Genomic DNA, 14,039 nt, shown 5'->3' with positions numbered 1-14,039 from the left:
TGATGAAATTTTTAATTCTTAATTTTTGCCCTCTGAAATTGCACTGTATAGTGTCAAGATAATTCTGCCATGTGTGGTCTATATAATATCACCATTAAGAGGCTAACTACACTTCAAAATTCCAGGGCGCACTCTCCACAGGTGGTACCAAAAGTAATGGGTCAGTGACCCCCTACACAAGTCTTCAGATAATACTAGCACTCACAATATACTTTCTCTTATTTCTTTGTTTCTAATTTTTCATGTCCATTCCATATTTATGATGCGTTTTGGCTTTAAAACTTTTAGCCTTCTTCAAATATATCTAAAGAAGACTATAAGTTGTAAAGCCAAAACGCATCATAAATATTGAATGGATATGCAAAATTTGAAATAAAGAAGTCATAAGAGAAGTATATTGTGAGTGCAAGTATTTTCGAAAGACATTAAGAGGCTAAATGATGACAAAGTAGAGACTAATAATGATGTGCTTCTAGACATCTAGCCCATAAGAAATTTCTCCAGAAAATAAATTTACAATAGAGCTAAATATACATTTTTGAAACTATAGCCCAGAATTCTGCAGCAAAAAGCTTTGAAATTTTGCAGAAAATTTTACACTCATTTTCAGCCTTCTACAACAAAATGGGCAGAACTATAGCGTGGCAATTCCTGCTTGTCAACATCATGTTGAGTGGCGTTGTTCTTAATGCCACAAATCTTAGGGGTACTTTGCACATTACGACATCGCATGCCGATGCTGCGATGTCGAGTGCGATGGTCCCCGCCCCCTTCGCAGGTACGATATCTTGTGATAGCTGCCGTAGCGAACATTATCGCTACGGCAGCTTCACATGCACTCACCTGTCCTGCGACGTCGCTCTGGCCGGCGAACCGCCTCCTTCCTAAGGGGGCGGGCCGTGCGGCGTCACAGCGACGTCACACGGTAGGTAGCCAATAGCAACGGAGGGGCGGAGATGAGCAGGATGTAAACATCCCGCCCACCTCCTTCCTTCTCATAGCAGCCGGGAGGCAGGTAAGGTGATGTTCCTCGCTCCTGCGGCTTTACACACAGCGATGTGTGCTGCCGCAGGAACGAGGAACAACATCATACCTGTCGCTGCACCGGCATTATGGAAATGTCGGAGACTACACCGATGATATGATAACGACGCTTTTGCGCTCGTTCATTGTATCAAAAAGGTTTTACACACTACGACATCGCAAGTGACGCCGGATGTGCGTCACTTTCGATTTGACCCCACTGACATCGCACCTGCGATGTCGTAGTGTGCAAAGCCGGCCTTACTCCAATCACAGACTGGAGTAAGATTTGTGATGCCCCTTTGAGACACTCCACTCCACCCCTCATCAAGACCGGCATTAAAAGCGCCAGTCTTGATGAATCAAGGCCTATATGCTTAATAAAGTAGGCACAACAAGTGTTTAACTTTCTTATATTTAATAATAGACCCATTCGTTAATTGCCCTTTATACACTGGCTAAATGAACCTAACCTGTGTATAGCTATAAGCAGTGTTAAAGTTGGGAGTGATTAGCGTGTTTCAGTAGGAGCATTTTGGAAGCTCCCTTGAAGAGGCCACATCATCTTACTACAGAATATCAATATATAATCCCCCTCATCACCCTGCTTATTATTCTTATGTTTATCACCATCATTCTATGACTTATATTTTTATAGTTGGTTTCCCAAGTTACTATTAAAGATTCTGGAACTGTGGAAATTGAAACTGACAGCACTAATGAAGGTAAGAGAAGGCATAATCTGAAGAGGTCTACAAATTTTAAACATTTCTCAGTGACCAAACATTTTGGCTAAATATCAATGCATATGGCATTGCCACATAAGGGCTGACATACGGGTGGTTGGTGCCTCAGTAATAGGTGGGCGGTGCCCCCATGATATAACTGTCCTATGTCGAATAATATAAATATATGTGTTGATATTTAAGGTTTTTTTAGAGAATAGGTCCCGGTTGCAGCAGAACCGTTTATCAGGTTACCAAATGCTGCCATTTGGTCGGGTTAGGCTAGGTTCACATTTCCATTAAATTGTATCAGTCACAATCCGCGGCTCTGGTAAACAACGCAATTTGTTTAGCGGATTCCGTTGTGTCCCATAGACTTGTATTAGTGGCGGATTGCGACTGATTACCTTGCGTTGCATCCGCTGCGCCGCGGTCAGTCGTTTTTGGACTGACCGCCGGGCGGCAACAACGCAGAATGTAACATTTTTCGGGCCGTTAAAATTAACGCACCGCGCAGGAATCCGTCGCAATCTGTCAAGCTTGTAATGTTTGTCTATGGTGCTGGATTCTGTCGTAATCCGTCTTACGACGGAATCCAGCACTGGATTCCATCATGCTCTACTGAGCATGCCCAGCATGTTTGGCACCCACTGGGCTGTCCCAAACACAAACGGATCATGACTGATCCATCAAAAAACGGACGCACAGCGCATGTAACAGACGCAACGGATCAGTTTTTTTCACAGGATTCCTGTTAAAGGAATCCTGTGAAAAACACATCCGTTGCTTCAGTTGACATCTAAAAAACAACTGATCCGTTGCTGACGGACCTGACGGATTTAAAGGGAACCTGTCATCAGAAATTTGGCTTTCAACCTAAATGTTTCCCCCTCTGCAGCTCCTGGGCTGCATTGTAGTAAGGTTTCTATACTTTTTGTGCCCCCTTTTAAACCAAAATAAATACTTTATAAAACTGTACCTTTCGGTTTGAAAATCTTGTAAATTGTCCATGGGGGCGGGCCGTGTGGCGTCCGTTGCTGTATCTTACGCCATCCCCCATGCTCCAAATCATCTCTCAGGATGCCGCCCACTGCGCCCGAGGTCCCGTGCACGCCGGGACACCTAGTGACGTGGTCGCAGGCATGAGAGTATGGGTGGCGCTGTGATTGCATCGCAAGTGCCCGCCCATACTCTCGTGCCCGCCCTTTCCCCACTGCCTCCAGCGTTCTGCGCCGGCCCGACGTCACCTCCTTCCCATCGTACCCTGCAGCAGGAAATAGATGGGAGGAGCGGAGCAGGCCACTACAGGAGAAGCGGAGAGGATCTGAGCGACGTACAGAGGGGAGAGCGCGCCCACGAGAGTATGGGCGCGCACTTGCGATGCCATCACAGCGCCGCCCATACTCTTGTGCGTGCGACCACATCACCAGGTGTCCCGACGTGCACGGGACCTCAGGCGCAGTGGGCGGCGTCCTGAGGGATGATTCTGAGCATGGGGGACGGCGTAAGTGACAGCAACGGACGCCACACGGCCCGCCCCCATGGACAATTTGCAAGATTTTCAAACCGAAAGGTACAGTTTTATAAAGTATTTATTTTGGTTTAAAAGGGGGCACAAAAAGTATAGAAACCTTACTAGAATGCAGCCCACGAGCTGCAGAGGGGGAAACATTTAGGTTGAAAGCCAAATTTCTGATGACAGGTTCCCTTTAAAACAACAGAAATGTGAACCTAGCCTTAGGCTAGGTTCACACTTCCGTTGTTTTGCATCAGTCACAATCCGTCGCCTTGAGGAATTACGGTATCCTGCAAAATATTTTGCAGGAATCAAGTTTTTCCCTATAGACTTCTATTAGTGATGGATTGCGACTGATGATGCTGCGTTGCATCCACTGCATCGCGGTCAGTCGTTTTTTAACTGACCGCCGGGCGGGAGCAACGCAGCCTGTAATGTTTTTTGAGCAGCGCAATCCGTAGGATTTTGCTGCGCATTCTCTCTCTGGCTCCCTGCACACGTAACCAGGATACACATCGGGTAACCAAGCAATGTGCTTTGGTTAGTTACCCGATATTTACACTGGTAACGTGTGCAGGGAGCGAGCGCTAAGCGGTGTACGCTGGTATCCAAGATAAATATCGGGTAACCAAGCAAAAAGTGCTTTGCTTTTAGTTACCCGATATTTACCATGGATACGTGTGCAAGGAGGCCGACACTTCCGCACTCGGCTCCGCCCTCTCCCGCACTCCGCATGTGTACACACACACACACACTCACACACTCACACACACACACTCACACGTCCCCAGCCCTGCAGTCCCCGCGGCACTGACGTCCTCAGCGCCACGGCCCCGCTCGGCTCCGCCACCTTGCGCTCCGCCCCCCGCACACAACGGAGTCCGACAATGATTTCTGTTCTTTGTCATCCGTTGTACAACGCACCAGTCACATGCGTCAAGCAACGCATGTAACTGATGCAAAACAACGGAAATGTGAACCTAGCCTTAGCCGGCTGTGAAATGAGTTTTAGAAAACATGTTAGATAAGATAGGGCTAAAGTAGTAAAAAGGAGGAGTGACAGGTGGCAGGGTGTATGGTTAGGAGAGGTTGCTCCAGAGGAATCAGTTGAGAAGTGGGTTCAAAGTGAGAAGACATTACCTTGGTGCTAGGGCCAGTCAGGGAACCCCGAGGTAACCTCAGGAGGTCCGGAACCTATGGCTCACCCCGGCGGGCTTAAAGAGTTGCCCGGCTACAGAAGGGAATGAAAGTGTGTGGTATTAGGGGGAAGGAGGTGCAGACCCCAAAGTGATGAGGACAAGGTTCAAAATAGCGGGGGGACAGAATGAAGAGTAGTACCCCACAAAGAGAGAAAGGAAGGACATGTCTGTCATAACAGTGAGAAAAATAAAAGGAAACTTGGCCAAGTGAACTCTGATTTTGCATGTCTTACTACCCGAAGGCATCGATGACTGGCAACAGGGGTAATGAGCACCGGCCCATGGCAGCAAGCAAGTGTCATGCACCCCGCCCAAAATCATGTCTGCACAATGAGTCTCCTTGGTGAAGGAGAGTGGCGCCCATGCGGAGCCGGCTCTTTCCTTCACCTTATGCAAGCCCTTATGTGGCAATGCCTTCTGTGATAAAGTACTGGATGTGCTTCCCTTATGGTATATCATATGGTGCCCAAATTATGCAATTATACAGAACCCAAACAATCATGATATACACGGCTGCCTCAATAACATTTTCCAATCAATGTCTTTAAGAAAAGTTTGGATAAGTGTGATATCAAGTTTCCCAGGCAGGATCAGATCGAGGTTTTTGTGGGCCCCAGGGGAAAGAGTCTCAGTGGGCCCCATGCACACACAGTCACGCACATACACTGATATGTACACATACATTCATACATACATATACGTATTTGAAGACAAATTGACAAAAATACATAGAAACAGACATAAGTATACACAGTCATATACACTAACATACATAGATATAGACATCATACATACGCACAGACATATTGGAGCTATTTTTAAAATGGGGAAGCCGAAAGCAGGGCATTAACATTACTGGGGGAAATACACATTATTGAGAGGTATACATAATAATGGGGGGGCCCATAAAGCTCTGAGGGCATATACAGCTCTAGGGAGGTTCTATACAGCTCTGGGGGGGGGCACATACAGCTCTGGGCGGCGGGGTCACATACAGGTTGGTGGTGGCACATACAGCCCTGGGGAGGCACATGCACCTCTGGGGGGCACATACAGCTCTGGGGGACTCGTAAATCTCGAAGGGGCATACAGGTTTGGGGGGCCCATACAGCTAGATGGGAGGAGACGGGGGGCTCGGGAGACGATGCCTGGTGCTTCTCTCTCTCTTCATCTGTGGGACAGGAGCGCAGTATATCACATGCTAGCTCCACCCACACATTAACTTCAGTACACGTACAAGCACACAGTGTTCAGTATTGAACGCTGGTTGCAAGTGCCAGGTTTAAAGGACCGGCATCCAGGAAAGTGTTGCTGCCAGCCCAAGCACTGCAGTCCCCAGAACTCTTCCCAGGGGACACAGAACTGTTCACTTCCCCTCAATGATGATGAGTGGGCTCCTCCAACTTTCCAGGGCCCTAGCACTTGCCCAGGTGCGCCGAGTGCTGACACTAGCCCTGTTCCCAGGTTGGTAGCGCTCTCATCAGTAATGACAGCATGCCTCTGTGAGGTTTGTATTCTACCTTAAAACAATTTTTCTAAGGTAGAATCGCACCATAATAAGATATGCAAGAAAGCCTAGCCCACTTAACATGAAACCCATAAGAATCAGCACATTTTACAAACAATTAGGGTAACGTGTTTATTTAAGTATAAAAACAATATATATTTCTTTTTCTATCACAGATCTCTATGGAAGAGTTACTTTAAACCTCCCTTTAAGTGCAGGTACTTCTAAGATTTTCCATGTTCTAGTGTACATCATTCTGCCTAATGGAGAAATGTTAGCCGACACTGCAAAATTCAAAATTCTTAAATGTTTCAGGAATAAAGTAAGTAGACTTTAAAGTCTAAATTGTGTCAAAATATATAATACTAGCTGTACTACCCGGCTTCACCCGGGTTAATAACTGCTATTAACAAAATAGAATGTATTAACAAAAATATGTTCTGCACACAAAAACCACAAAACAAATAGATAGAAATGTAATTATAATGTCTGTCTCCCCCTCTGTATATATCTCTCTGTCTCTCTCTATCTCTTTGTCTGTCTATCTCTTTCCCTGTCTGCCTCTGACTGTCTCTGTCTCTTTCTCCGTCTGTCTCAATCTCTTTCCCTGTCTGTCTGTTTCCCTGTGTCTGTCTCTTTGTCTGTGTCTCTCTCTTTCCCTCTCTTTCCCTGTCAGTCTGTCTCTTTGTGTGTGTCTGTCTCTTTGTGTCTGTCTCTTACCCTGTCTATGTCTGATTCTTACCCTGTCTGTGTCTGCCTTTTTCCCTGGCTGCATTGTGACACGCCAATATTCCATATAAGGGCGTGGCTGCGCATTCTTCTGAAGTTCTGACTGCAGTGTGGCTCCCAGCTCCATTCGCTTTAATAGAGGCAGGTTTTTTTGCAAATAGCTGTAAAGCGAGGGGTTAAAATTTTCTCTCGAAACATAGCCTATGACGCTTTCGGGGTCCAGACGTGTGAGTGTGCAAAATTTTGTGGCTGTAGCTGAGACGGTGCAGATGCCAATCCCGGACATACACACATACATACATACACACATACACATACACACATTCAGCTTTATATATTAGACTAGCTGTACTGCCCGGCTTCGCCCGGGTTAATAACTGCTGTTAACAAAATAGAATGTATTAACATTCCCGGCATAGAATGTATAAATAGAATATATTAACGCCCGGGATAATAACTGTCTCTCTGTTTCTCTCCCATTCTCTGTCTGTCTCCACCTCTGTATATATCTCTGTCTCTCTATCTTTGTCTGTCTGTCTCTTTCCCTGTCTCTCTCTCTCTGTCTGTATCTTTCCCTGTCTGTCTCTGACTGTCTCTGTCTCTTTCTGTCTCAATCTCTTTCCCTGTCTATCTCTTTCCTTGTCTGTCTATCTATGTCACTTTCCCTGTCTGTCTCTTTCTCTGTCTGTCTCTTCCCCTCTCTTTCTCTGTCTGTCTCTTTCCCTGTCTATCTGTTTCCCTGTGTCTGTCTCTTTGTCTGTGTCTGTCTCTTTACCTGTCTGTGTCTGTCTCTTAACCTGTCTCTCTCTTTCCCTCTCTTTCCCTGTCTGTCTCTTTCCCTGTCAGTCTGTCTCTTTGTGTGTGTCTGTCTCTTTGTGTCTGTCTCTTACCCTGTCTATGTCTGTTTCTTACCCTGTCTGTGTCTGCCTCTTTCCCTGTCTGTGTCTGTCTGTTTTCCTGGCTGCATTGTGACACGCCAATATTCCATATAAGGGCGTGGCTGCGCATTCTTCTGAAGTTCTGGCTGCACTTTGGCTCCCAGCTCCATTCGCTTTAATGGAGGCAGGTTTTTTGGCGAATAGCTGTAAAGCGCGGGGTTAAAATTTCCCCTCGAAACATAGCCTATGACGCTTTCGGGGTCCAGACGTGTGAGTGTGCAAAATTTTGTGGCTGTAGCTGAGACGGTGCAGATGCCAATCCTGGACATACACACATACATACACACACACATTGAGCTTTATATATTAGACTAGCTGTACTACCCGGCTTCTCCCGGGTTAATAACTGCTGTTAACAAAATAGAATGTATTAACATTCCCGGGATAGAATGTATAAATAGAATATATTAACGCCCGGGATAATAACTGTCTCTCTGTTTCTCTCCCATTCTCTGTCTGTCTCCACCTCTGTATATATCTCTGTCTCTCTCTATCTTTATCTGTCTGTCTCTTTCCCTGTCTGTCTCTGACTGTCTCTGTCTCTTTCTCCATATGTCTCAATCTCTTTGCCTGTCTGTCTATCTATCTCTTTCCTTGTCTGTCTAGCTATCTCTGTCACTTTCTCTGTCTGTCTCTTTCCCTGTCTGTCTCTGTCTGTCTCTTTCCCTCTCTATCTGTTTCCCTGTGTCTGTCTGTCTCTTTGTCTTTGTCTGTCTCTTAACCTGTCTCTCTCTTTCCCTCTTTTTCCCTGTCTGTCTCTTTCCCTGTCAGTCTATCTCTTTGTCTGTGTCTGTCTCTTTGTGTCTGTCTCTTAAACTGTCTATGTCTGTTTCTTACCCTGTCTGTGTCTGCCTCTTTCCCTGTCTGTGTCTGTCTGTTTTCCTGGCTGCATTGTGACATGCCAACATTCCATATAAGGGCGTGGCTGCGCATTCTTCTGAAGTTCTGGCTGCACTGTGGCTCCCAGCTCCATTCGCTTTAATGGAGGCAGGTTTTTTGGTGAACTGTAAAGCGTGGGGTTAAAATTTCCCCTCAAAACATAGCCTATGACGCTCTCGGGGTACAGACGTGTGAGTGTGCAAAATTTTGTGGTTGTAGCTGCGACGGTGCGGATGCCAATCCCGGACATACACATACACACACACACACACACAAACACACACATATACACACACACACATACATACACACATTCAGCTTTATACAGTAAGGTCCAGAAATATTTGGACAGTGACACAAGTTTTGTTATTTTAGCTGTTTACAAAAACATGTTCAGAAATACAATTATATATATAATATGGGCTGAAAGTGCACACTCCCAGCTGCAATATGAGAGTTTTCACATCCAAATTGGAGAAAGGGTTTAGGAATCATAGCTCTGTAATGCATAGCCTCCTCTTTTTCAAGGGACCAAAAGTAATTGGACAAGGGACTCTAAGGGCTGCAATTAACTCTGAAGGCGTCTCCCTCGTTAACCTGTAATCAATGAAGTAGTTAAAAGGTCTGGGGTTGATTACAGGTGTGTGGTTTTGCATTTGGAAGCTGTTGCTGTGACCAGACAACATGCGGTCTAAGGAACTCTCAATTGAGGTGAAGCAGAACATCCTGAGGCTGAAAAAAAAGAAAAAATCCATCAGAGAGATAGCAGACATGCTTGGAGTAGCAAAATCAACAGTCGGTACATTCTGAGAAAAAAGGAATTGACTGGTGAGCTTGGGAACTCAAAAAGGCCTGGGCGTCCACGGATGACAACAGTGGTGGATGATCGCCGCATACTTTCTTTGGTGAAGAAGAACCCGTTCACAACATCAACTGAAGTCCAAAACACTCTCAGTGAAGTAGGTGTATCTGTCTCTAAGTCAACAGTAAAGAGAAGACTCCATGAAAGTAAATACAAAGGGTTCACATCTAGATGCAAACCATTCATCAATTCCAAAAATAGACAGGCCAGAGTTAAATTTGCTGAAAAACACCTCATGAAGCCAGCTCAGTTCTGGAAAAGTATTCTATGGACAGATGAGATCAAGATCAACCTGTACCAGAATGATGGGAAGAAAAAAGTTTGGAGAAGAAAGGGAACGGCACATGACCCAAGGCACACCACATCCTCTGTAAAACATGGTGGAGGCAACGTGATGGCATGGGCATGCATGGCTTTCAATGGCACTGGGTCACTTGTGTTTATTGATGACATAACAGCAGACAAGAGTAGCCGGATGAATTCTGTAGTGTACCGGGATATACTTTCAGCCCAGATTCAGCCAAGTGCCGCAAAGTTGATCGGACGGTGCTTCATAGTACAGATGGACAATGACCCCAAGCATACAGCCAAAGCTACCCAGGAGTTCATGAGTGCAAAAAAGTGGAACATTCTGCAATGGCCAAGTCAATCACCAGATCTTAACCCAATTGAGGATGCATTTCACTTGCTCAAATCCAGACTTAAGACGGAAAGACCCACAAACAAGCAAGACCTGAAGGCTGCGGCTGTAAAGGCCTGGCAAAGCATTAAGAAGGAGGAAACCCAGCGTTTGGTAATGTCCATGGGTTCCAGACTTAAGGCAGTGATTGCCTCCAAAGGATTCGCAACAAAATATTGAAACTAAAAATTTTTTTTTGGGTTTGGTTTATTTGTCCAATTACTTTTGACCTCCTAAAATGTGGAGTGTTTGTAAAGAAATGTGTACAATTCCTACAATTTCTATCAGATATTTTTGTTCAAACCTTCAAATTAAAAGTTACAATCTGCACTTGAATTCTGTTGTAGAGGTTTAATTTCAAATCCAATGTGGTGGCATGTAGAGCCCAACTCGCGAAAATTGTGTCACTGTCCAAATATTTCTGGACCTAACTGTATATTAGATTGTTATTGGCCACATAATACATTATACACAGTATAGATTCATGTATAGTAAATAAGACTGTTGTCTGTTATAATCACTGTTCGTTCAACCTCTAGCCTTCATGCTTACACGGCAACTCGGTAACTTTAACCCCTTTCTTCCTCCTACTATCGGAAAACTGTATTTTCTGGCAGCACACTACTTTCCCTTAGTGCTGCAGGCCCCTCTCCTCTTCTCTGACATTATGAGTAAGATAGCACAGGCTTCCCAACATTGCTCCTATGCTGTGTCTAGTTATCCAGGATTTTTTTTATTATTAGGCTGAAAACAATCAAGGAGGTAGTTACTAAGAAAGGCAACTACCATCCTTTTGTACCTGGCACAAGCTCAAAGCGGTTACTGACCCTGCCTGCCAGCAATTCAGCTGCTTTAAGTCAACAGAGCAACTCTATCGCAGGGCATGACTGATGGCGTCATGCTGATTCGCAGCCAGCTCTCTGCAGTTAGGCAGTGGACCAGGCTGTCAATGAGCATGACATCGGCATCCACGCCCGTCAAAAGAACAGAGCAGAAAAGAAGTCGCTACTTCGTTGACTTGACATCAGAAGAAACCGCTGAATCACTGTCAGGATTGGTCTGTGACCGCTCTGTGCCGGCAGTGATCAGTGATGGCCTCAACAGTGATTGGTGATGGGCACAACAGTCGACAAAACTCCTCGATAACCCCTTTGTTGTATGGTACAATAGTCTGCAATACTGATTTTTTTTTTTTTTTTTAGGTATCAACTGAGTTTTCCCCAGATGAAGTTCTTCCCGGATCAGACGTGTCTCTCCAGGTTCAGGCTGCTCCTGGATCTCTCTGTGGTCTGAGGGTGGTGGATCAGAGTGTGGTACTGATGAAACCAGAGAAAGAGCTGACTGCTGACAAAGTGAGTGATGTGATTTATAGGACAGCAAGTGTGTATACTAAAGATGAACAGATGATTTGAAATTGAAATTCACCAGCGTTGCCAAATTGTCTCCAAAATCTTGATTTCGTTGAATAAATTAGCCAGAAATTGCAATACTGAGCATTGCTTGCAAAACACAAGTCTAAAGGCCACTTTACACACAGAGATAAATCTTTGGCAGATCTGTGGTTGCAGTGAAATCATGGACATATTGTTCCATTTGTCCACAGCCACAAACCTGGCACTGATTGTCCACAATTTCACTGCAACCACAGATCTGATGCAGATTTATCTCTGTGTATAAAGTGGCCTTAAAGGTGGCTTCACACACTGCAACATCGCAAACGATATCGCTGTAACGTCACCGGTTTTGTGACGTAATAGCGACCTCCCCAGCGACATTGCAGTGTGTGAAACACATCAGCGACCTGGCCCCTGCTGTGAAGTTGCTGATCGCTACAAATCGTTCAGGACCATTCTTTGGTCCTTTGTTTCCCGCTGTGCAGCAAAGTCTCAGTGTGTAAAAGGACTTTACAGCGACTTTGTTAGCGACTTCCCTTTCAAAAAGCTGCTTTACAACGTCCCCAATGACTAGCTAGGTCGCTCTGCAGGTCCGGATCGCTGTTGCGTCATTGGCCAGGTTTGCCTGTTTGACAGCTCACCAGAGACTTTGTAGCGATCCCGGCCAGGTTGGGATCGCTGGTGGGATCGCTAGAAAGTCTCAGTGTGTAAAGGGGCCTTAACACTCATTTTTTTGTTAAGACCTGAGAGAAGAGAACTATATACATTGTGTGTGGGTATATATACAGTCTATATATATATATATATATATATATATATATATATAAATATATATATACAGTACAGACCAAAAGTTTGGACACACCTCATTCAAAGAGTTTTCTTTATTTTCAGGACTCTGAAAATTGTACATTTACATTGAAGGCATCAAAAGTGTGAATTAAAACATGTGGAATGAAATACTTAAAAAAGTGTGAAACAACTGAAAATATGTCTTATACTCTAGGTTCTTCAAAGTAGCCACCTTTTGCTTTCATTATTACTTTGCACACTCTTGACATTCTCTTGATGAGCTTCAAGAGGTAGTCACCGGAAATGATTTTCCAACAGTCTTGAAGGAGTTCCCAGAGATGCTTAGCACTTGTTGGCCCTTTTGCCTTCACTCTGCGGTCCAGCTCACCCAAACCATCTCGATTGGGTTCAGGTCTGGTGACTGTGGAGGCCAGGTCATCTGGCATAGCACCCCATCACTCTCCTCCTTAGTCGAATAGCCCTTACACAGCATGGAGGTGTGTTCAGGTCATTGTCCTGTTGAAAAATAAGTGATGATCCAACTAAACGCAAACCGGATGGAATAGCACGCCACTGCAAGATGCTGTGGTAGACATGCTGGTTCTGTATGCCTTCAAATTTTGAATAAATCCCCAACAGTGACACCAGCAAAGCACCCCCACACCATCACACCTCCTCCTCCATGCTTCACGGTGGGAACCAGCCATGTAGAGTCCATCCGTTCACCTTTTCTACAAAGACACAGTGGTTGGACCTGCACTGTGTATATGTATATATATGTATATATATATATATATATATATATATATACAGTATTTGTCAGATTATAAGACACACTTTTCCTCTCCAAAATTTGGGAGGAAAATGAGGGGTGTGTCTTCTAAGCCAACTGTAGCTTACCGGAGGGGGGGGTGGTGCTGGAGAGGGGTCACAGGAGGCAGATGGAGCTCTCAGCTCAAGATATCATCTGAGCACGTGCCACCTCTGGCCCATTGATCTCCCAGCAGCGGACTTAAAGAAAATGGCACCTGGAGGTGGCGCGTGCACAGATATGATCTCGGCTTGTCATTGAGCTGTTAACTCAATCTGCGCATGTGTTGACCCCGGGCGTCATTTCTTTGATGCCCGCACCACCGACAGTTTCTGGAGCTTACTACTGCTTCACATTGCTTGCAAAGAGCATCTGGGACACACGCTGCACCGCCCGCAGCATCGCGCTACTCCATCACGGCTGCCGCCACCCTCCAGTAAGACACCACCGGATTATAAGACGGACCCCATATTTTTTTTCTTTCTTTCTTTACACATATATATATATATATATATATATATATATAATATATTTATTTATCTGACCAATCTCTTCACCCACTAAGAGAACCAAAGCATTTTTCTAGTCTCCAGAGGCGCAAGCAGCTTTTGACAAACTAAAGACTTTTTATTTTTATTTCTGCTATACCATTACTAGTCCATCCAAATTCTGAACTGCCATTTGTTATTGAAGTAGATGCCTCAGACTCTGTGAGACATTTTGTCTCAGCAAGTTGAAGACAAGATGCAAGATTCATCTGTCGCGGGCGGAGGAGGGGACGCTGCGCTCACCCACTGCTCGGGTTCGGCTGCTGTTCGGTGGTGGCTCGAGCGGTAGGCCGGATCCCGGGGACTCGAGCGGCGTTCTTCGCCCGTGAGTGAAAGGGGGTGGTTTGGTGATGTTACGGTTGTGGTGAGGTTGTGACACCACCGCTGTTCTTGACGGGGATCCCGGGAGCGATGACAGGGAGCAGCTTTGATGTTGG

General features: G+C 45.3%; 1 protein-coding gene across 1 annotated transcript in view; it reads left to right on the top strand.

Annotated features, from left to right (window-relative positions):
* LOC142312619 (alpha-2-macroglobulin-like) overlaps window positions 1-14,039 on the top strand; it is a 179,396-nt gene that overhangs the window by 31,365 nt on the left and 133,992 nt on the right. Inside the window, exons 13-15 of the mRNA XM_075351614.1 lie at window positions 1,682-1,748; window positions 6,147-6,292; window positions 11,260-11,409. Of these exons, the coding sequence (XP_075207729.1) occupies window positions 1,682-1,748; window positions 6,147-6,292; window positions 11,260-11,409 (363 nt within the window). The remainder of the gene's footprint in view (window positions 1-1,681; window positions 1,749-6,146; window positions 6,293-11,259; window positions 11,410-14,039) is intronic.

The sequence above is a fragment of the Anomaloglossus baeobatrachus genome, chromosome 5, assembly GCF_048569485.1.
Source record: "Anomaloglossus baeobatrachus isolate aAnoBae1 chromosome 5, aAnoBae1.hap1, whole genome shotgun sequence".
Classification (NCBI taxonomy): Eukaryota; Metazoa; Chordata; class Amphibia; order Anura; family Aromobatidae; genus Anomaloglossus; species Anomaloglossus baeobatrachus.
This window is presented reverse-complemented; position numbering and strand designations above follow the sequence as displayed.